Raw genomic sequence first — 22,820 nt, 5'->3', positions numbered from 1 at the left:
AATAAGTAAATAAATAATAACTCCTAAATTAAAAAAGTACAAAATGAAACAAGGCAGTATAACAACTATTGAAGTAACATTTTCATTGTATTGGATATTGTAAGTAATCTTGGTATGACTTAAACAGTATAAGAGGCTGCATATATGTTATATATGCAAAATTGACCTTTTTATATAAGGGACTTGAGCATGCACAGATTATGAAGCAATTTCCCAGGATGCTGAGAGATGACTGTACTTCTTTCCTAGGCGTTATGTATTCTAGAGCTTATACAGAGGAGATATTTGTGAGTAGAGCTGTCACAGATTCAGGCTGGTGCTTTTCTCTTATTTCCCCTGCAGTGTTCTACTGAATTTGATAGGAAGGGAAATAACTAGAATCAGCAATACAGCTGCCCTGACCTCACTTTTGAAATTTAACATTTTCTCCCTTGGAGCTGCTTATTCCATGGAGAATGCATCTCAGTAGGCATACAAAATGCATTGAATTTGGAAATGATCAAATAATAATAGTTCTTCTGTGGTTAAAAACATAGAACTTGCTAGAAACATTAGTATGCTTGCCAAAGGTAGCTATTATTAAAATGTATTTTAGCTGTATTACTTCCTTATGTAATGATCTATTGAATGTAATTCCACTGGTTTCCTCAATTATTTCCTCTAGTAATTATTATCAACGTTTGGCTTAAAGCATAGTTTTACAAATGTTTTCTTTTTAAAATTGCTCCATGTTTAAGGAGTTCTTTCTGGGTGGTGTTGCTAGCGTTTTCTGGATGGTGTTGCTTGCTTTTTTTTTTTCTTGCTAAATAACCCCTGTTTTCCCCCTCGCTAACACTTGATCAATAAATTTGTTCACAAAAAGTTGCCATCTGCAATGACGATCCTGAGAGGAGTAGGCATCCTGAGAGCAGTGTGACCTCATGCAGATTACTTTAGTTTCAAGGTTGCTGATCTTTTGACTCTTCATTAGTTGCCATAGTGATAATCTGAGTTTAACAGAATTTGATTGAAGCCTCATCAGTGGCCTTTTCAGTGTTAATGTTTAGATGTACAGTTCCTTACAACAGATATGGAAATGAAATTTAACCATATAAATGTATACAAGAGTGGATTTAAAAAAAAGTGAGTTTTGTTTTTTTAAAATAAAACTAATGTAGGTGATTACATGAATTTTTGTGGGATTCTCAGAATACTTCTGTGAAGACATGGGCACATAGGCTAACAATCTGGTAGATCATTGTGAAGTGACAGCAGATTACTTTGTAATAGCTAACCTAAGCAGATTCCAGTACCATGATTTCTACAGAAAAGTCAAGTCAGACTCCACTTTTACCAACTGCTGTAGGAACACTCCAAATGAGACATAAGGGATACTGAGTTGGTGATCAACTAAAACTCATTAGAAGAACTAGAAGTGTGTATTTCTGAGATTCACTTTACAGTTTTAAGCCTCTTATTTACTGATAGTAAATAGACGACTATTCCTATCATTATGGTGCAACTTTGAAGAACCCATTTTGAGGAATTTGATTCTCATTTCCTTTAAAGTTTAATAATATTTGCTGAACCCAGAGCTATGACCTAGTGGCTAAATCCTTGCGTTGCACTCACAGGAATCCAATGTGGCTGCCGGTTCATATTCCAGCTGTTTCACTTCCCATCCAGCTCCCTGATTGTGGCCTGGAAAAGCAGCAGAGGATGGCCCAAAGCTTTGAAACCCTGTACCTACATGAAAGTCTTGGAAGAAGCTCCTAGCTTCAGACTGGTTCAGCTCCAGCCGTTTTGGCCACTTGGAGAGTGAACCAGCAGATGGAATATTTTTCTCTGTTTCTTTCCTTTTCTCTGAAAATCTGCCTTTCCAATGAAAATAAGTGAATATTTTAAAAAAATAATGCTTGTTTTCAAATGATAGACATGCACTTTTGGACACATAAGTAAAATACAAATTCAGAAAATATAATGAGCTCTTTAGTATTGTCAGTACAAAGCAGGAAGTCTGAGTGGTGGCTTAACTTGTCAGGTCCAGAGTCTTTATCACTGCTTTAGATTCAAAGGTGCAGGTATTACACTATTGCTTTCCAGTTATGATCTCTGAAGCTCTCTATACCCAATGCAGAGTTAGTTGGGGTACAGTTTTCCCAAAACTCAAAACCAGGAAGTGACAACCCACACCCAAGGCCCAGCTTCTGTCTCTCCCAGGAGATTTTGCTAGTTCTTTCTGATGTTTGAAGACCTGAGATTCCTCAGTTCTGTTTCTATAGTTTATGAGATTTGGGGACGCTTCAAACAGTTCATGGAAAAATAGAATGCTAAGTTTATTTTGGTGCAATAGTTTTTGAAATCCATGTACAGATTTTTTGTTGTATGCATAGCCCATGAACTTTTTGAAGACTCCCTCATATACTTCCTAGTTTATTAACAAAAACTAACATCCATAGTGATGGGATATGGGAATTAAATTAGGTTGTTGCTGGAGCTGAATTTAGTGAATGAAAAAGAAGCAAACAATAAGCCAGTTTCAGGTGTCAAAATAACCCCTTTGAAAAACATGCAAAATATTTGTCATTGTTCCTTTTACATGTCTCTCTTTTTTTCTGAATTTTAAAGCAAGTATTTCTTAAAAGGAAAATAAAGTTGAAAATTTGGCTGTATGTGTTTAAAACTAGATGATTACAATTATATCTGTGCTATTTGATTTTCATTATCACATTGATTTTTCCAAAATGAAAAGGGTCATCCTTTACTTATAAGGAATGAAACTAGTAAGTCTTTGGTGATCATTCCAGTTAAGAATTTACTGGCCATTTACTATATGCCAGACCATCATTATAAACACTTTGTATAAGGTTGAGAGCAAAATAAGTAAATGTCTTTGTCATATGAAGCTTGTTCTTTTTTGGGCTTGGAATCATAATAAAAAATGATATGGTATACCAGGTGATGATATGATGCAAGAATTAGAATAAAGCAAGATAAGTGGGGAATTAATGAGGAATGGGAAAGATGTATTATTTTAGGTAGCCTTGTCAGATAAGACCACTAAGCTTATTGCATTAGCTTTTATTTTTTCTTTTTCCAGGAATCATTAATTTTGTAATTGGTCTCCTTTGCTTTTATTTTTTTTGTCTATAGTGTCTTTTCAAATGGCAGTCATGCAGATTAGTTTAGATCATATCTCTTGTCAGCTCAGAACCATGCAACCATTTCTACTTAGGATAAAGCTCACAGTCCTGCTCTTTGACTCCTGAGCGCCTGTTTCTGACCCCATTTCTCTTGGTTTCCCTCATGTACTGCATTCCAGACATTTGTTGATCCTAAACTCATCAAGTAGGTCCCACTCCTGGGATCCTTACACAGATTTTTCTATTCTGAAACTTACCTTTCTTTCATTTGTTCTACTGGACACTTGCTCAGGTTGACCTGTGTACCTAATGTGGTATGCAGCCTTCAGTTTTTCTCTTACTTGCTTCTTTTTCTTCTTTTATTTAATCTTGTTTATTTTTAATATTAAAAGGTAAAGAAAGAATGAGAGAGACAGGGCAAGAGAGAGAAAATTTTTCAAGCTGTTGGCTCACTCCTCAAATGACTGTGACAGCCAAGACAGGGCCAGGGGAAAGCCAGGAGCCCAGTGCTCCGTCAAGATTCCCCATCTGGGTGGCAGAGATGCATGAACGGTCATCCATTGTCTCCCACGCTGTGCATTAGCAGAAAGCTGGATCAGAAATGGGAACTTAAACTTGGAGTAGAAACTCCAACATGGGATGTCAGCACCACAAGGGGCGACTTCCCCCTGTACATTTTTCTTTTTAGTACTTATCCACCCCTGCTGTAGTGTTAGAGATCTACTTGCTTACTTGGGTGTAAGGCCATGCATACACCACAAAAGCAGGGATTTGAACTTTTCACTTTCTCTTGTACCATCCATACATGGAATATTGCATCATACTGTAAGAGACTGATCATTATCTGTGGCATGAATGAATGACAGGATGAATATGCTCTAAGGACAGAATGCTCAAAGTTGAGGAGAAAATAATAGGCAGAAAGGAATCAACTGCTTGGCAGGTTTTAGAAGAGATCCCATATGTTAGTACTTTTCCATGATCCTAATTCTGTCTCCTCTTGTCACCTAGTATAACTATTCCTCCAGCTCCATTTCTCCATTGTTATGTACACCACTAAGTGATAACAAACACAAACACATACTATAGAGCTGCGTGTTCTGTTTGGTAAGTTTTGTTTCTACACTTCCAACTTTAAAAATATTTAAATGGGTTGATTTATGGTTGTTTTGTTTGTGTTTAATTACAGCCTCAACAAGTGCCCCCAGAGTCGGGCCCATGGAGCTGGCCATTGTGATTATGGTGCCTGCTTGCCTGCTGTCCATAGCTGCTATGCTGACACTATGGGTGTGCCAAGGACGACAGTGCACTTACAGAAGAAAAAAGAGGCAGAATGTAGAAGAACCTCTCTCTGAGTGCAATCTGGTAAATGCTGGAAAAACCCTGAAAGATCTAATTTATGATGTGAGTGCCTCTGGATCTGGCTCCGGTATGTGGTCCTTGTCCATCTTTTCCTGTTTCTTAACTAAACAGACATTATTAACCACAAAAGGGACCAACTATTACGAATTCCATCATCTGAAATGCTTGACAGGTAGTATGTGGGAAGCTCAGCTCTGGTACGGCAGCTTGTGCTAAGATTTGATGAAGTGAAAAACTGCTATGACCTGTAGCTGGACGAATTCAGATGCTTATTTTCAAATGCATTAAGAATTTATACCTGAAACAAATAAGTAATGCCTCTTCTCTCATCCCTAGATTACCTTTTATAGTCAGAGCCAATGTTGCTTTGTTGGTAATGTTTTATGAAAACAGAAGAGTAGAAGTCATTGTATTTAAGGGCTTGGATTCTAGGGAAAAGATGTTAGTTTTGCAAAATAATGTTCTTTGAGCACTTTTGCTTGTGAAAGTTTTCAGAATCTTTAGAGACCCTCTGGGATATATACAGGGAATACACACACACACACACACACACACACACACACACACACACACCAGGGAATTAACCTGAAATTAAATTGAGAACATTAAGGATCTAAAAATAGTTCATTGGCAAATACATATTATGAAAAATTAGCATGTAATTAATTATTAAAAATTTAATTGGTTGAAATTTACACATTATGAATGGATCTAGCCTGTCTTAAATATATATGTATATTTGAAAGGCAGATAGAAAGAAAAGAAAGAAAGGAAGAAAGAGGGAAAGAAAGATAGCAGGAAGAAAAAAAGAAAAAAGATTTTTCATCTGCTGATTCACTTTTCAAATGCCACAACAGCTGGGTTGGGGCTAGACCAAATCCAGGAGCGTGGAACTCAACCTAGATGTTTCAGAACCCAAGCACTTGAGTCATCACCTGTTACCTCTCAGGATTCATATTAATAGGAAGTTGAATCATAAGTGGAATGGAAGATCTGGGACTCAAGTCAGGCACCTCGGTTTCACTGGAGGCCAGTGTCCCAAGCAACAATTTAACTATTGCACCCAAGGTCTTCCCAGTCTCCTTTTGGATTATTCTGGGTTTTCTTGTGGAATGAAAGGAGGAAGCCCAAGCATGGATGACTGTTTTGAAGACAAATTTGAAAGTGATTTCAGCATTGTTTTTCTGAAGCTGGCTGTACACATGGGGCAGTGACCACTGGCTAACAGTAATTGCTGGCCTTTCTGCCGTTTGTTAATCGAAGAGTGTATCTCTGCACCCAGCTTCAGTAAAGAGAACTCACCTGTGAGGATGAAATTGGGTGGTCCTACCTCCCCTGCGCTCCCTTTAGTTGGCCAATGGCTTTAAACATGAGACAGCTTTGGCAACTGTTGAGAAGCAAAGAATTGTGAGGTTTATCCTTGAACTGGTCAGGGACACATTCTAGAGACAAAAATCCTGCGAGAGGAAAATAGATTCATGTTTTACTTCTATTGTTGAGAGTGGATTATGTCTCAGCAGGTTCTAAGAGCCTGGCCAGGTGACTGCTTTCTTCTCATGGCATGATGGTTGGGATGGATGGTAGCACCACTGAGAGGTTGTTTCCAATGGCTACAAGACAGGCATTGGCTTTTAGAATCCCTGGTCAAAAGTAGAAAATAAACCTACCAGGAGAAACAAAGTCTGCGTATTTTTTTCTGACAACTTCAGGTGTATACGCAAAAATTGGTCAGACTCCCTGTGCTGAGAGATATAGAATCAACCTGTACCAAGCTTGACTGTCTCACCTTCATTGCGACATGAGTAGTTTATAGGCTGCTTTCTTTGTCCTGGGTTGCACCATTGATCGTTCATTTGACCAATGCGCAGTTTGTAAATGTTAGTTCACCTCATTCTCTAGACATTGGCTCTTGCTTTGCTGCTGAATGAGGCTGCGGGTGGTATTTTTGAGAGTGGATGCATGTGTATGTGTGTGCAAGATGGGAGTGGAAGTGAGATACTGAGATTATGATTTGGCCTGTGCATGATGTGCCAGGTTAGTGTGTGGTCAGACAAAATCTCAGAAATAGCCCCTTGAGCTTGCTCAAGGAGTTGGCCCATCAGGAAGGCCTACAGTCAGGAGAGGAGTAGACTATGGATGCAAGACCAGTTATTTAGACCAAGGTCTGCCTCTTACAAGCACCACAATCCTGGCAAGTCTTTAATTCCTGTGGGACTTGTTTTCCAAACTCTAAATGTGAAGGTTGAATCAGATGATTTCAAAAGAACTTTCTGGCTGTGGGGCTTTGTGACTAACTGTTGTGACCCATAACATCAAATTTATAGTCTGTGCTTATTTAGTCATAGTGGGTGGTTCCCATGAAGATGAGAATGTCTGAATAAAGTGTGGCTCATTTTAGGAGCAGGGACTAAAGCCCCCAGGAGTTATGGGGTTGTTGCTATGAGAGTATCCCAGCCATCGGAGTACAATGACAAGAAACAAATTGGCTCGCCAGAATAAATTCATATTGTAACCTTTTAAAGTATTTCTCCAGATTCTGAGAGTAATAAATATTCATTATGGAAGTTCAGAAAACAAGAAAGAAGAATTACAATTTACCCTGGTTTCAGCGAATTAGAAATAATCATCATAGCAATAGCATATTTCCTTTTCAGTCTTTTTTTCTGTGCATATTTTGAGTAGCAAGATGTACTTCTTTATCTGGATAAAATCCCCAAAATGGTTTTCATTTAGCCTAGGGGTTAAGATGTTCATTAAGATATCTGTGTCCATGTTAGTGACCCTGGGTCCAACAGTCATCTTTGACTTGTGACCTGTTGCCTGCTGGCGCAGATTCTGGGAGTGAAGGCTGAAGTGGCTGGCTTCCTGCCGCCCACTGGGGAGAACTGTACTGACGTTGATCTCACTCACCCATGGCCATTCACAGGGGATTCTCCTCCACCTCTAAAATAGATAAGATGTTTTAAAATGTGGTATGGCAAAGTATCTTTTCTTGTCACTAAGAGCATCTCTTAACAAAATGAAGTATATGCATTTAATTATGCTATTACATTGATGAACTGTGGCTGGCTATATCTAAGTAATCCATTGTATCTAAGTAATCCATTGTAGATTAACAATATTAATAATAAGCTATGGTTGATAAGTAATATGCCACAGACTGTGTGGGGTGTTGACGATGCTTGTTGATATTCACATCACCCCTATGTGATGGATGACATGATATCTTCAATTTTTTAAAGGAGGGTGAAGGTAAGATATGTTATAAGCAATTTGCTTGTTTGTGACTGCTAGTGGTATGGCTGCAATTCGAACTTAGGTCTTTCTTGCCTGTACTCTTCACTTCTGCACTGTATTTCATGATTTTGCTTTATTATTAGACACTTTACCCTATTGTCTTCTATAAACAATAATATATGAAACACTGGCATAGCTAGTCCTCATTTTGCATTTAATCTTTAGGATTGGATTTGAGAGGTAAGGCCATGGGTTCAAAGAATATGCACAGTACGCATATGCTCAGAATATAATTTCTTTGGAACATTTGAATTTTATAAATATTTTAGTATTTTTATGCCTCAGCATTGTTTTATATATATGTCATTACTCACTTGATTGTTGAATTTTATACTTCACTTTCCAATTTGAGTTTATTTTGAAAAGTCACACACATTTCTTTTGCTTTCCCAGTTTGACCAAGAACTATACATTTTATTTTAAATGACAACTAAATACTTTCCTCTTGTGTGCTTAAGTAACCTCACAGACTTTGGTGGGCAACTCAGAGAGGCTTGCTGAGGTTTTTAGAAATCATATATATATATCTGTAAGATCAGAGCATGTTAAATTTTTTTGTTTTACTAATATGAGAAAAGAGTATTTCAGCAAGCTTTAATATTAAATTAGTAAATATAAGGGTGACTATTTCTTCTAAATTTGCAATATTAATGAAGTGCTTAAAAGTTTGCTTTTTTTAGGGTGGATGTAATGGTAATGATGATACCTGTTTTGTGGTTTATATTTTTAATAATCAATTCCACCTTTTCTTTCATCAGGCCTTCCTCTGTTGGTTCAAAGGACAATTGCAAGGACGATTGTACTACAAGAAGTTGTAGGGAAAGGTAGATTTGGTGAGGTGTGGCACGGACGATGGTGTGGGGAGGATGTGGCTGTCAAAATATTCTCCTCCAGGGATGAAAGATCATGGTTTCGCGAGGCAGAAATTTATCAGACTGTTATGCTGCGCCATGAAAACATCCTTGGTTTTATCGCTGCTGACAACAAAGGTATTTTCAATGTGATTGAGTAGAACAAGTAAAGATGCTTTTTTTTTTTCCAGATGAGAGCAAGTGATCTTTTGGTTTCAGTACAGTTTATTTCAATGTTGTTTCTTTATTGAGGAATCCTCTTTTCCACAGGTAACTGTACATAACCATGTAATGAATCAGGGCGGGTGAGCCCTGTGAATTCATGATGATGCAAATGCCAGATTGATGTTTAAACTATTTGGTGACCAGTCTAAGGCAGGGCTGATTAGTCAGAACAGAACTCTGAAGTGGAGCTGAGTCCCGCAGAATGGGCTATCTAGGTTTATTCTCTATAGGCGACACTGGGTCATGGAAAGTTTGGGCGGATTCTTGTGCAGTGGGGAGGTTTAGGTGTCTCAGGAAATGTAGGCCCGTGGGAGTTTTGAGTAGCAGCTTCCTAACAAGGGCAGAAATATTCTCCTATGTTTATAGTTGGTATGGATAAACCTATGAAGGTTGATTGAACATTCACTGTGCTAGGACTCTATTTCCATGTGTATAACATGTTTCATCTTCAGAGCTGAAATGTGAACAGTCTCTAGACTGTTTCAGAATGACAGCAAGCAAGAAAATATTAAGTGAAATTTTGCAATAATGTTGTTTGGGCATTATTTATATCTTATGATATAACCTTGCCACTCTTAAGTAGTATTACTTTTTGAGTTTCATCAGGATAGAATATTGGCATCCTTGTTTTTAAAATCCATACTCATGGGGCTCGCACTGTGGTACAGCAGGACATGCCTTGACCTGTGACCCTGGAATCCCATGTGGGTGCTGATTTGAGTCCTGGCTGTCCATTTCCTTTCCAGCTCCCTACTTACACAAGATGACCCAAGAATGTTGGTCCCTGCACCCATCTGAATAATGCAGAAGAAGTTCTTGGCTTCTGGCTGAGTCCAGCTCTGCTTGGGCCATGTGGACATTTGGAGAGTGATCCAGTGGATGGAAGATTTTCTCTCCATGTTCCTCTCTTCCTCTCTCTGTAACTCTGATTTTTAAATAAATAAAGAGCAACTAAATGTTTTAAAACATCACACTCAGGGTCTGGAGCAGTGGCTTAGCAGCTAACGTCCTCACTTTGAATGTGCCGGGATCCCATATGGGAAACGGCAGCCCTGCTTGCCATCCCTGCTTGTGGTCTGGGAAAGCAGTCGGGGACAGCCCCAAAGCCTTGGGACCCTGCACTCGCATGGGAGACCTGGAGGAATTTCCTGGGTCCTGGCTTCAGTTCAGTGTAGCACTGGCTGTTGTTATCACTTGGGGAGTGAATCAACAAACGGAAGATCTTCCTCTCTGTCTCTCCTCCTCTCTGTATATCTGACTTTCCAATAAAAATAAATAAATCTTAAAAAAATCACACTGATAAATTTACCGTTGTATGCACAGGTTATCAGGGACTATGTATAAATCTTACACACATATGTGCTCTATTTTACACAGTTTCTATGAATTGAACTGTGTGTTACTGCCCTTAACAATTTAATTTAGTCATTTTTCCAAACTTCAATTAGTATTACTTAGGAAAAGTTGAAGTTATAATTTCCTTTTTCAAAAGGATTGAAATAAATAAACAGTTCCTATCAGGATTCACCTTGCCTGTAAACATCAAAAATCTATGATTATTTCTGTTTAATATGTTGATTATGAAACTATTAGTTATTAATTAGATAACAAAAGAGAAGCTAAACATTTGTCCTACATTTTGACCATAGTTGTGTTTGCTGATGATTTATATTTTTCCATTTTCTAGGGAATAACTGAGTAAAACCAGGATCATCACACACATGGAGAGTTTCTCTCTAAATTCGTATCTATCTATCTGTCTATCTATCCTTAAAATTATATTCAGATTATTCACAATGAGACACTCTTATTTAAATCTTAAAAATTTTATTTTTTCCCTTCTAACTCTGAGCTGAGCTACCTACTGATTAGGTTAATTATCAAGACTTTCAAAATATCAATGATTATACATAAACAGATCATTCTGATTGGACTAAATAATTATGATCTTTATTGGATTATGAGTAATATGCACAGGAGAGATCGTTCTTCACTTTCTCTTTAGTTTAAATCTTTCTGTACTGTTATTTCCTCATGTGAATGAGTGTGCATCATTCTAAATGGTCTCTAGCATCAGCTCCTTCTTCATCTGTTATAAAATTTACATTTTCAAATGTATTGGAAAATGTCTAATACATTGACATGAAAGAATGCTGTAGCCACTTGTGTCAGTTAGTTATGGAGAGTATGGTCAGTGGATTAGTAAGTTTTATCCCTTTATAATAACTTGCACAGTCTTGGGAAATTTTATCACTACTTAGATTTGGAAATTAAACATTTGGATAACAAAGTGTTCTTGTATAAAGAGAATTTTGTCAGCAAATGTTTAATGTAGATTCCTTTTTTGCCGAGTGCCAGAACTGGTTAGGACTGCTGAGTGTGGTTATAGACATTTTATTTCAAAAGCTAATGCTATTTGTAGTGAGTGTAAGGCGTGAAGAAGCTTAGGTTAATTTCTCTTATGTTGGATGTCTTTTTAATAAGCTGAATTAGCGTTATTAAATGATATGAATTGTTTTAAAATGTCTAGTAATTGTGTTTGACTCTTAATACAAGCTTTTGGAGAAAATGATAAGCTTTATATTTTGAAAATGAATAGCATGAACATTCTTGGAGTGTTAAAGCTTTTATCATAGTAACAATCAGGACAAATTTGTTGTATCTTTAATTTTTATTGGTGTATTATTGTATAAAAGCTCTGAGTAATTTATTACACAACACAGAGCCTAAGTGCACCTCTCAGGAATTTCTCCTATAATGTGGTTGGTTTTGCCAGCCTGTATTGATTGGAGGGAACAAGAAAAGAGTGGTTCAGTCATATTTAGTCGTTAGAATCACTGCCTCACATCTTCCTATTTTATGTGAGTAACTATAACAGGCTTTGATGTATCAGCATCCTTAGGGATTCATTGAGAATGTGGACTGCAAGCATTACTACTGAAGAATTTAACCTCCCTTTGTTAACAGTACGGATTAGACACTGATATTAGTTAAAAGCTCCTAGTTTTGTGTGAACTTTTATTTTCAACAACAAAATTCTATTTTCTTGTTAGATAATGGAACTTGGACTCAACTTTGGCTTGTATCTGAATATCATGAACAAGGCTCCTTATATGACTATCTGAATAGAAACATAGTGACAGTGGCTGGAATGATAAAACTGGCACTTTCGATAGCTAGTGGTCTGGCTCACCTCCACATGGAGATACTTGGTACCCAAGGTATGAATTTCCTTCCAATTGTTTCTCCTTAAATATGAATATAGACCATCAAGTTGTATTTCAGTTTTTATAAACAATTATTGAATATAAAGAAACATTAAATGATTTTATAAACTGAAGATTTAGTCATAATAGGCCAACTTGTACTTACTTGCAATTTTGTATATTATCCATAATGCATCATTAGTACTTTTAACTCCCTTTTTGTTGTTTAGCCTTGGAGATCTCATCTGGTGGTGAAAGCTCTATTTTCAGAGATAAAATAATTTAAATGCTTATATTGATAGTTAAAATAAATTGGAAATGATAATATAATTTTGGAAATAATATAATTTAAATGCTTATATTGATAGTTAAAAATAATTGGAAATGATAATATAATTTTGGAAATAATACCCACTGCTTTTATTTAGTAGTTAATAGAGACTCAAGGAAGCGCTTAGCAAGAGTAATTGTTCTTAAATAGTGACATATGATTCCTTGAATTTTAAAATTAAGATCAAAGGGAGAGACAGAGAGATACAAAGGGAGTTAGTTCTTCCATCCACTGGCTCTGCGATTATCCCCAGGCCAATGGCAGGGACCTGGAGTAGAAATGGAGCAGGCAAGGCACAAAACAGCATGCTTACGGGATGCCAGCAACCCGGGTGGTAGCCTTACCTGTAATGCCATTATGCTGACCCCATGACCCTTTGCATTCTTTTTTTCTTAAGATTTATTTATTTTTATTGGCAAGTCAGATTTACAGAGCGAGAGACAGAGAGGAGGATCTTCCATCTGCTTATTTATTTCCCAAGTGGCCACCTGCTGATTTATTTTCTATTTCCTGGACACAGGAAAGAGGGCATCATATAGATAGCAGTTGCAAAACAGTATTCAGGACCCACTTACGTATTTAAGAACCACCTAACTAGGGTAGTAAGAGTTGGAAATTTGCTTAATATATTTGCCTTATTCTTATATGTACATGGCAATAGAATTCATTCTCATTTATCAAAAACAAATTTGCTTGGCCTATAAATGTCAGCTACTCTTGTAAGCATTGTAGGTGTGATGCATAAGAAAAAGTAACTGCGGGGCCCGGTGCAGTGGCCTAGCGGCTAAAGTCCTCGCCTTGAATGCGCCGGAATCCCATATGGGCACTGTTTCTAATCCCGGCAACCCCGCTTCCCATCCAGCTCCCTGCTTGTGGCCTGGGAAAGCAGTGGAGAACAGCCCAAGGACTTGGGATCCTGTATCCACTTGAGAGACTTGGAGGAGACTTCGGGCTCCTGACTTCAGATCAGCTCAGCTCCAGCCGTTTAGGCTACTTGGGGAGTGAATTATTGGACGAAAGATCTTCCTCTCCGTCTCTTCTCCTCTCTGTATATCTGATTTTCCCATAAAAAGTAAATAAATCTTTAAAAAATTACTTTTAAAAGGCTCAATATTCAGGAAAGAAGAAAATGAATATATTTCTTTGTGTTTCATAGGTAAACCTGCTATTGCTCATCGAGATATAAAATCAAAAAATATTTTAGTGAAAAAATGTGACACTTGTGCCATCGCAGACTTGGGGTTGGCAGTGAAGCATGATTCAATATTGAACACCATAGACATACCTCAAAATCCCAAGGTGGGAACCAAGAGGTAAGCTGCCTTTGCGGGGTAGTATTCTAGGACTTGCCATTAACCAATGCATTTGAATGCCTGTGAGGTGCTTGTATGGGTCTTAGGTCCACGGGGGAATCCTTAGGCCCAAGAAAGAAGGGGGTCTTCTCTGGATCACTGAGAAGTCAGTAGACTCAATGATGACATAGAGCAAGAATCTTGGCATTTGTGGACATGTGGACATCGGCTATCATTCAGTGTAGAGAAATGATGGAAAAGGCAATAATATCTGAATTTGAATGCACTGTATTCCGAGGCTGAATATTCCTACAGATAAAAAAGAACAAGCAATTGTATGTAGTATCAATAAAGCCTTTATACTTTATACCAAAATGTGTGGCTGGTGATGAATGTTAAATTTCTGAGCAATACGAGTTAATGAATTGGAATCAGTAGGTTTGCTACCCTTTAACAATAAATACATTTATGTGTTATTGTAGTTCATTAATGCCTAGTGATATTACCTAACAATTTTGTATCATATACGCTTTACTTATCCTAAAAATCTCTTGAATTTGTTTTTATTGATAAGAGTTTGGTCACCATTTTCACACTCAGAATAACATCTCTGAAAATCAAAGACAAGCATGATGTGAATAAAGCATTCTTACATGTATCAAGACTTGCTATGGACAATCTACTTCTATTTTATTTGAGTTTCCCTGTTACTTTGGCATAATTTTAGGGTATTTGATTGAACATCAGTATCAAAATATTGTCCTTTGCCAATATTGTGCTGTAGTATTAAGCTTAAGCCACTGCTTGTAGTGCTGGCATCTCCTATAAGAGGGTGGGAATGAGTCCTCGCTTCTTTGCTCCAGTCCAACTGCTTGCTATGATACCTGGGAATACAGTGGAGAAGGACCTTGCCCCTCTCATGGGAGAACTGGATGGTGTTGCAAGTTCCAGACTTTAGCTTTGCACAACCATTTCTTGGAATTATTAAAGGCCTTGGAGAGCAGAGAATTTCTATGCTGATGACCTTTAACTCATATTTTAGATTCTAGGACAGTGCTTCAGATTCATTCTTTTGATTCTTGGAGCCAATAATGAAGACTAAGAGTGCATCAGGAAGGTTTACTCAGACAGGACACCCTAAAATTTTTGCTCATTTCCTCTATTAATATAAGGACTGAATTTGTATACCTGGCTCTCTCTATGTTATTCTCAGGGTAGCCTTAGATGATGTATTGCTTCGAAGAGTAGTTACTTCAGTTTGAAAGGATGTTGTATTCCCCACTCCAACATCCTGTGACTTCCAAAAAGCTCTCTAACACAACTAGGCTCATTAGGTCCCATGGATTATACATTTTTTATTTAGTCATGCTCATCTAAAATTACACTAGTCTGAAATTCAATGTGTAAGAAAATTGTTCACTTAGGGAAGACATTTCTGGAATGCTACTTAGCACAGTGCCGAAGGTTTGCTCTCAGTATGATGAAAACGTTATACTCTTTGATGTCAGGGCGTTTTCCAAGAAATGAGGTATGGGTGTTGAATTCTATTTCTTGTGTCTAATGCTCTGATAATTCTCCAGCTTGAAATTTCTAAGCACCAGGTTCCTTATACATTTGTTTTAACAAAGTAGAATGACCATAATTTTAAAAAAAACTTTTTAAAACTGAAGATTGCAAGAGAGTAACTCTATTGCTGAATTTTATTTTGTAGTGGTGCTTCAGATCTTCCTTTAAAATTGATGCAAGTGATCTTAGTTTAAGTTTGGATTACAATTTACTAAGGTTGTGTTTTATTGAACTGCTCTAAAGTCACATACAGAATCTGAAGATGTACATGTTTTGAAGGTATATGGCTCCTGAAATGCTTGATGATACAATGAATGTGAATATCTTTGAATCCTTCAAAAGAGCTGACATCTATTCTGTTGGTCTAGTTTACTGGGAAATAGCCCGAAGGTGTTCAGTCGGAGGTACGATGTTGGAAATATCCTTTGTGTCTTCCTTTCTTTGATACTCTGAATGAAAAATGAAATTTCTTTTTTCCCTACACTCTATATTGAATATTTTCTAAGTATTTATTGGAATATCCAGTGGTGTGCAGCACTGGAAAATTATCTTATTTGGGTTTATATGCAGTGAGCAGGCACTTCTACTTTATATCCAAAAGAATTTGAATGGCTTGATAAGGTAACAGGATTTGCAGTTTTCTGTTATATGCACTGTCTTGTTCTTCCTTGTGATTTGATAAATTTGTGTGGGAAAGAGTTGTATGCAGTTGGGGGTAGGTGAGCAAAGACAAATTTTCCATTTCCTGCTCCAGGAAGTTTAAAAATTAATATTGAGAGGAAGGAAATAGTATATTGTTGCAAAAATTTAAGAAAACAGAGAGAAAAGTAGAAAAGAGGAGAGAGGAAGGTAAATATTCTTATTTTTTAGACTTGTATTCTGGAAATACATAAAATATATTCTCTTTATATTGTAAAAATAATTTTTAGTGTGCAAAGGCCTTAGGACAATGCTTGTTATATATGAATATTTTGAGAATATTTATCTTTTTAATGAAATTTTCCTATGTCTGTATTGCTTTTGAAGTTTGGTCCCATAATTTTTTAATGTTATTAGAATTGTATCAACAGTCTATATTGACTCTTAAAAATAATTAAAAATTAAAAAAACAAAAATAGTGATTTAATTAGCATGATTTCCTATTAATTTTCTAAGATTATGGCATGTTTTAAATATAGTCTGTTGTCACATAATTTTTTTTCAATTCCAAACCACATTTGTGACAGTTGGTCCATAAAACTATTGTTTAGTGACATTGTAAGCATCTTAGTGTAAAAACACTTTATGATATTCATGAAGAGCAATTCTCAGGATGTAACCCTGTGATTAAGGGATCCATGATTACATTTAAAAATGAAAGGACTCAGTTAAATCCAAAAGTCTGTATAAAGGTTGTGTTAAAATTGAAGTTATAGTCTGATAAATAAAGGCATCTTTTTGATTCCTTGTAGTGAAGTCCTGTCTTTCATCTACCATTGCCTGCTCTTCCAGAACATTAGGAAACATTAGAAGCATTGGCTTGGAAAAAGGCATTTTATGTAAATAAATATGTGATTTTTATAAGGAAAAATATAGAAACACTATTTGATATGTTATGAAATTATATGGATTTATTTTATATGATAATGAAATTAAATTTATATTTTACATAAAATTTACAGTTATAAATAATGTCATAGTATAAAATACTCCAGTTTTATATAATAGCTACTTTAACGAGTCTTTTAAACTATGTCCATGGTTTAATAGTGATACATTATCTCAACAATTCTGACTTTCTTGTTTCCTCAAGGTATCACTTATGCTTTAGAAGATCTAACTGGTATTGCTTTGATTTAAACATCTTTATTTACTATTAACACAGGAACATTTTTATGCAAATTTCTTATAGGAATGGTGGAGGAGTATCAGCTGCCTTATTATGACATGGTGCCTTCGGATCCCTCAATGGAGGAAATGAGGAAGGTCGTTTGTGATCAGAAGTTCCGACCAAGTATCCCAAACCAGTGGCAAAGCTGCGAAGTAAGCCTGTGCTTATGGTTTATTTTCTTTATTTTTAAAAAAGGTTTATTTATTTTAATTGAAAAGGCAGATCTACAGAGAGGAGGCACACAGAGAAAAAGACCTACCATGCTCTGGTTCACTCCCCAAGTGGCTGTAACAGCCAGAGCTGAATCTATGTGAAGCCAAGAGCCAGGAGCCTCTTCCAGGTCTCCCATACAGGTGCAGCATTGCAAGGCTTTGGACCATCCTCGACTGCTTTCCCAGGCCACAAGCAGGAAGCTGGATGGGAGGAGGAGCAGCAGGGACACGAACCTGCACTCCTATAAATCTTGGTGTGTTCAAGGCAAGGATTTAGCCACTGACCCATTTTCCCAGGCCCTTGTCTATTTTTTTCTACTACATATTTTGATGATTGTCAGGGAAGATTTTCAGAGACCTTATGGTTCTTCTTTATTAATATAAGCATTTAATTTATTCCATGTAGGTTGGTGAGATGTTTTTATATGCCTTCAGAGGATTTTATTGTTTTTCGTGATATCTGTACGTAATGCCAGGCTATGCTGTGGGAGCAACTCCTGAAAACGTGTTGACTTTCTACAACAAGCATTTACTTCTTGATTGCACAAGTCCTGTGCATGTTGTGCAGTTCCCTATAGCATCGGTTCTCACTGAGACAACTCAGAAATCTTGGTGATTTTGATCTCCAGAAGCTGACATTGAACACAGTTTCTTAGGTGAGGGGAAAGAGAGAGGGTGGAGGATCTCACGCACTGGCTCTTTCATCCTTGACCCTGTGTGACACCCCACCACTGATATGCACATAGTCACATAGCTGTCTGACAGCACAGGGACTGTGAATTGTGGAAATGTAGGCCGCTCTCTGGGCACTCTCCAGCTAGGCCACACAACATACTACAGCCATCATCATCCTCGTCATCAGTGTTGGCTTCTGATCTCTAGCCTGCTGGACTTGAACTTGTTCTCCCTCTTCAGAAGAGGTCTCTCACAGCAGAGTGCTCTTGCTTGGTTTGCCAGACGCAGTAACCCAGCACAAGAACCACAGCACAGTAAATACACGATAAATGCATTATTGGGGTATTTGTTCTGCCTTGTATAACCACAGAGAATCTTCCAACTGCCACCAGAATCAAAAAAGGGAAGGTAACAGAGAGACAATGAAACTAGTCCCAGAAGTGTTCTAACACTGTGATACCCTCATTCCTTTTCATTTTAGAAATAATGTTGTACATACGCGTAATTGTGCAGGAGTTTTTGAGAGATTCTTCAAGTGTCAACATATATAAGTCACACCTGTAATTAATGAGAGTTACGGTAGCAGTCTTTCTAAATTTTATTTCTCATTTCAGTTTTTAGTGTTTCTAATACAAGGTTACCTCTAAATAGTGAAACTCGGATGGGAAGTTTTGTTCTTTGAAACATGTTATGTTGCACTTCTGCATCTGATATCTGCTATGATTTTGTGATGTTTTAGTAAAAGTGTAGGTGAAATAAAATCTAGCCTTTCTCTTAACAAAATCTTATTCCCTGTCTTGGAGAAGTATTTTGACATTTCTGCTATATTCTTTTAGTGCAAGGAGTTGCACCTGCAAATATCCCACTGTAGACCAATCATGCAGCTCTAGAAAAGACATGACATAGTCTTTTTATATTAATTTTATATTGTTGATGTATGTAATTTTGTGTAATAATTTACTTCTATCTTGTTTTATGTTAATACCAAGTGTTATAAATTAGTCTCTTTATACTATCCTGCTTTGTTCATTCTTATTGCTTTGTCAATGCTATCTCTCTCTTCCTTCTAAGATAACTTCTACCTTTCTAATTTCCATCCTTTTAAAGTGTTTTATTTAAGTTTTCTAGTGACAGCCAAGTTGTTTTAAATTTTAAAATTTGGGATATACAGAGATCTTTATTTTGTATTTAATAGATATGTATTTTGTAGATAATTCATCTCGGCATAAACATTTAGGTATACATTTATTACTCAACATCTTAAGATAATTATTCCATTGTCATTTAGCCTCCATTATCACTGTTGAAAAATTATTATGTGATCAAATATTTGTTCCTTTTAGTTGATTTGTCTTTTCTTTCTGACTGCTTTTAAGACATTGTCTATGTCTTCATGTTATTTTGCATGTTCTTTGTGATGTGTTTTGCTAGATGTCTCCTGTTGAGTCTTGTTTGAAGTGTTTGGATTTTTTAAAAAAAGATTTATTTATTTTACTTGAGGGAGATTTATTTATTTATTTAACTGAGAGAGAGGGAGAGACAGAGTAAGATCTTCCATCCGAAATGGCTGCAGTGGTCAGAGCTGGGCCTGTCTGGAGCCAGTGTGAGTTCAGGGGTCACAGAAATTAGATCATCCTCTGCTGTTTTCCCAGGCTGTCTGCATACCACTGGATGAAAGGGAGAGCAGCAAGGATGGGGGCTGTTGTCCATATGGATGCTGACACCATATGAGATGCTGACACCAGAGGTGCAGGATTAGTTTGCTATGCCACCATACCAGCTCTAGGACTTTTTAATTCTAAGGATTTATGACTTTTCTTAATTCTAGAAAAATCCTGAGAGATTGTCCTTTCAAAAAAAAAATGTCCTGGGACCAGCGTGACAGTGTAGTGGTTAAAGTCCTTGCCTTGCACGCACCAGGATCCCTTATGGGCGCCAGTTCTAATTCCAGTGGCCCCGCTTCCCATTCAGCTCCCTGCTTGTGGTCTGGGAAGGCAGTCGAGGACGGCCCAAAGCCTTGGGACCCTGCCCCCGTGTGGGAGACCCGGAAGAGCTCCTGGCTCCTGGCTTCAGATCAGCTCAGCTCCAGCCATTGCGGCCGCTTGGGGAGTGAAATATTGGACGGAAGATCTCCTTCTCTGTCTCTCCTCCTCTCTGTATATCCACCTTTCCAATAAAAAAATAAATCTTAAAAAAAAAGTCCTCTTTTAATTGCTTCTATTACCCACTTTTTTTTTTTTGAGAGCCCATTGAATGTATCTTAAGTCTTTCATTTAGTTTTGCTGGTATAATAGGTTTATACTGTGTTTGTACTGTATCTCTTTCTCTGTAGGACATATTGATCCTTACATTTAGGGCTTTGGAAGTGTCTTTAGGCTGGATTTTCTGCCTTTCGGTGTTACTCCATCAGGTCTGAAGCTCCAGAGCAGCTATTGGCTTCAGAGACTGTCTGCATCTCTGCGGTTTCATTTCACGTGTTTTCATTATTTTACGCTCTGTGTATCACATTTCCTTGATCATTCATTTATGCTGTTTCACAGATTTTCTGATATTTGTACTTGAATCATGTGTGCTGGCATATAGTTTTTATATGTTAAGGCACAAACACCTTGGTGTGGAATTTGATGGACTACGTATCTGCGTGTGTATGTGTGGGATTGTGCATGCTGGAATGTTTGCCACCAAAATCAAGACACAGGAAATTTCTACTCCTTTTACTGTTTTTTTTTTTTCATAAATCAGTGGGTTGGATTTTCCACTGTCAGTATTTACAAGGTCAATAATCATTCTCAGAGCTTTCTTATGGTGTTTTGCATTTATAGTTTCTTCATACAAGCTGAACATCAGTAGAACAATGTGCAATTTGTGGCTCTTTTTTAAAAACTGTTTTTAATTTCCTGAGTAGCTAACAGGTTTGAGGTGGTACTAAGTTTAAATCTTATCTTTGTCTTTCAGGCACTCCGAGTCATGGGGAGAATAATGCGTGAGTGTTGGTATGCCAATGGGGCAGCCCGCTTAACTGCCCTGCGGATTAAGAAGACCATCTCTCAACTTTGTGTGAAGGAAGACTGCAAAGCCTAATGTGATAATTTTGTAGGAAAAAAAAAATCTCTCACAGCTTTCTTTTTGATTTTCCCTCCTTATGTGAAAATTTTTTTCCTTTTTTGTTCTACCTCAAAAATTATACATTACAGTATTTAAGTGCCCAAAGGCATGAAAAGACAGCTAAAAAGTTAAGCTTGGACAGGAATCGACTTCATCCAATCTCCATGTTGTCTTTAATTTTACTTTGAAAAGCAGCATATTGACTTGTCTTTTTATTTATTGAGAAGGAAGATATTGTAAAAGTATAAAATAAGCTTTATAACAATAATAAACTCTAAGATTAAATTTTACTTGAATGAAGAGCACATGAATGAATTGGGGAAAATGTCAAAATGTAAAAAACTTTTTCTGGGGCGAAGCAAAATGTGAATTAGAGTATGTTGTAGTTAAGCAGAATCCTAGATCATGCAGTCCTTTATTTTTCCTTTTAAATTACTAAAATATAAATATTATTGTGAATTTTAATGGATAAAATCTATGAAGATTGAGAGGCTCAGTGGAGGATATAAGTGAGGTCACTGTTCTGCTTACTTGGTCTTCTTTCTTCTTGTTCCCCTACACTTTGCAATCCATTATTACCACTGTCTTAGAGACAAGTAGTTTGAAATTGACCAGAGATATTCCTTCCTGTTATTTTCAAAAAGGGACAAATGATATTTTGAGGTACTCCAGAATGTCGCCAGAGTCGTATAGCTAATAACAGAGGTGGTACGAAGTTTAAATCTTATATTGCTCACCAATGTAGAGTTAGCTAGATTTCTTTTTTTCCCTGAAATTCCCAGAATACTTTTGTTGCAGGACACTTCTCAGTGTGATGGATAAAGTTTAGGAGGTGTATTTAAAGTAAAGGAATTATGTTGAGTTATTTTTCACAATCACAATGAAGCTACTTGAAATTCTTGAATTATGTTTATTAATATTTTCCTCCTAGAATTATAAGACTACTTCAAAACATTTGTTGAAAATAGAATTAAAATTTTGCTACTTGGCTACAAAAAATTTTGAAAACCATGTATTTTTTTCCATAGTTTCCATTTTCCATGTACGGTTTGCAGGTCCCTTGGATCATCATCATCCCATTTGTTAAAGAATATTAATGTTTATGAATACTTTCAAATATCCATATGCATATAAACATCCACGGTCTGAACATGTTTTTAATATGCAATTCAGACGAAACTCCTAATGGTTTCGAACATGCATACTCAGAAAAGGGAGAAGAAAGAAGAAAATATATTGAGGCAATGTAATGTACTCTTTGATGAATTATAATACGCAAACCCCACAGAGTTTCAACAACAGAAAGTAGATATTCCCTTAGTTTTTCAAAATGAGCAGAAGAATGCAAAATGCTGTGACAGCATTACCTGCTTTCTACTTTCTGTGTAAATACAGAGATGAGTAGCTAGTGGGGCATGAAAGGTTTCCTTCCAGTTTGTAATTCAGCTTTTCAGCTTTGGGGAAGGAGACTTAACATAGTGGCCGGTTTTAAAACATGGTTTTGCTGACTGTTCTTCAGGACATTCTTTTCAGATGATTCAGGATCAAAAACATGCTTTGATAGCTTGTGAGAAAGATACCTGCGCATAAGTCTATCATCTACCTTGAGGTGTCTAGCAGGATAGAAATGTTACTTGAATCTTTTAAAACTCAGATTTCTCTAGATAATAATGGAACAATTTCATTAAGAACAGAAGAAGCCTCTT

The 22,820-nt window shown here is 36.9% G+C and overlaps 1 protein-coding gene across 1 annotated transcript in view; it reads left to right on the top strand.

Moving 5' to 3' along the window:
- Positions 1–21,513, top strand: part of ACVR1C (activin A receptor type 1C) — a 72,760-nt gene extending 51,247 nt beyond the window's left edge. The window contains exons 3-9 of the mRNA XM_004577147.2: positions 4,312–4,551; positions 8,540–8,770; positions 11,911–12,078; positions 13,551–13,707; positions 15,532–15,656; positions 17,144–17,274; positions 20,965–21,513. Coding sequence (XP_004577204.2) covers positions 4,312–4,551; positions 8,540–8,770; positions 11,911–12,078; positions 13,551–13,707; positions 15,532–15,656; positions 17,144–17,274; positions 20,965–21,090 — 1,178 coding nt within the window. The 3' untranslated portion in view covers positions 21,091–21,513. The remainder of the gene's footprint in view (positions 1–4,311; positions 4,552–8,539; positions 8,771–11,910; positions 12,079–13,550; positions 13,708–15,531; positions 15,657–17,143; positions 17,275–20,964) is intronic.
- The last annotated feature ends 1,307 nt before the right edge of the window (positions 21,514–22,820 follow it).

The sequence above is a fragment of the Ochotona princeps genome, chromosome 5, assembly GCF_030435755.1.
Source record: "Ochotona princeps isolate mOchPri1 chromosome 5, mOchPri1.hap1, whole genome shotgun sequence".
Classification (NCBI taxonomy): domain Eukaryota; kingdom Metazoa; phylum Chordata; class Mammalia; order Lagomorpha; family Ochotonidae; genus Ochotona; species Ochotona princeps.
This window is presented reverse-complemented; position numbering and strand designations above follow the sequence as displayed.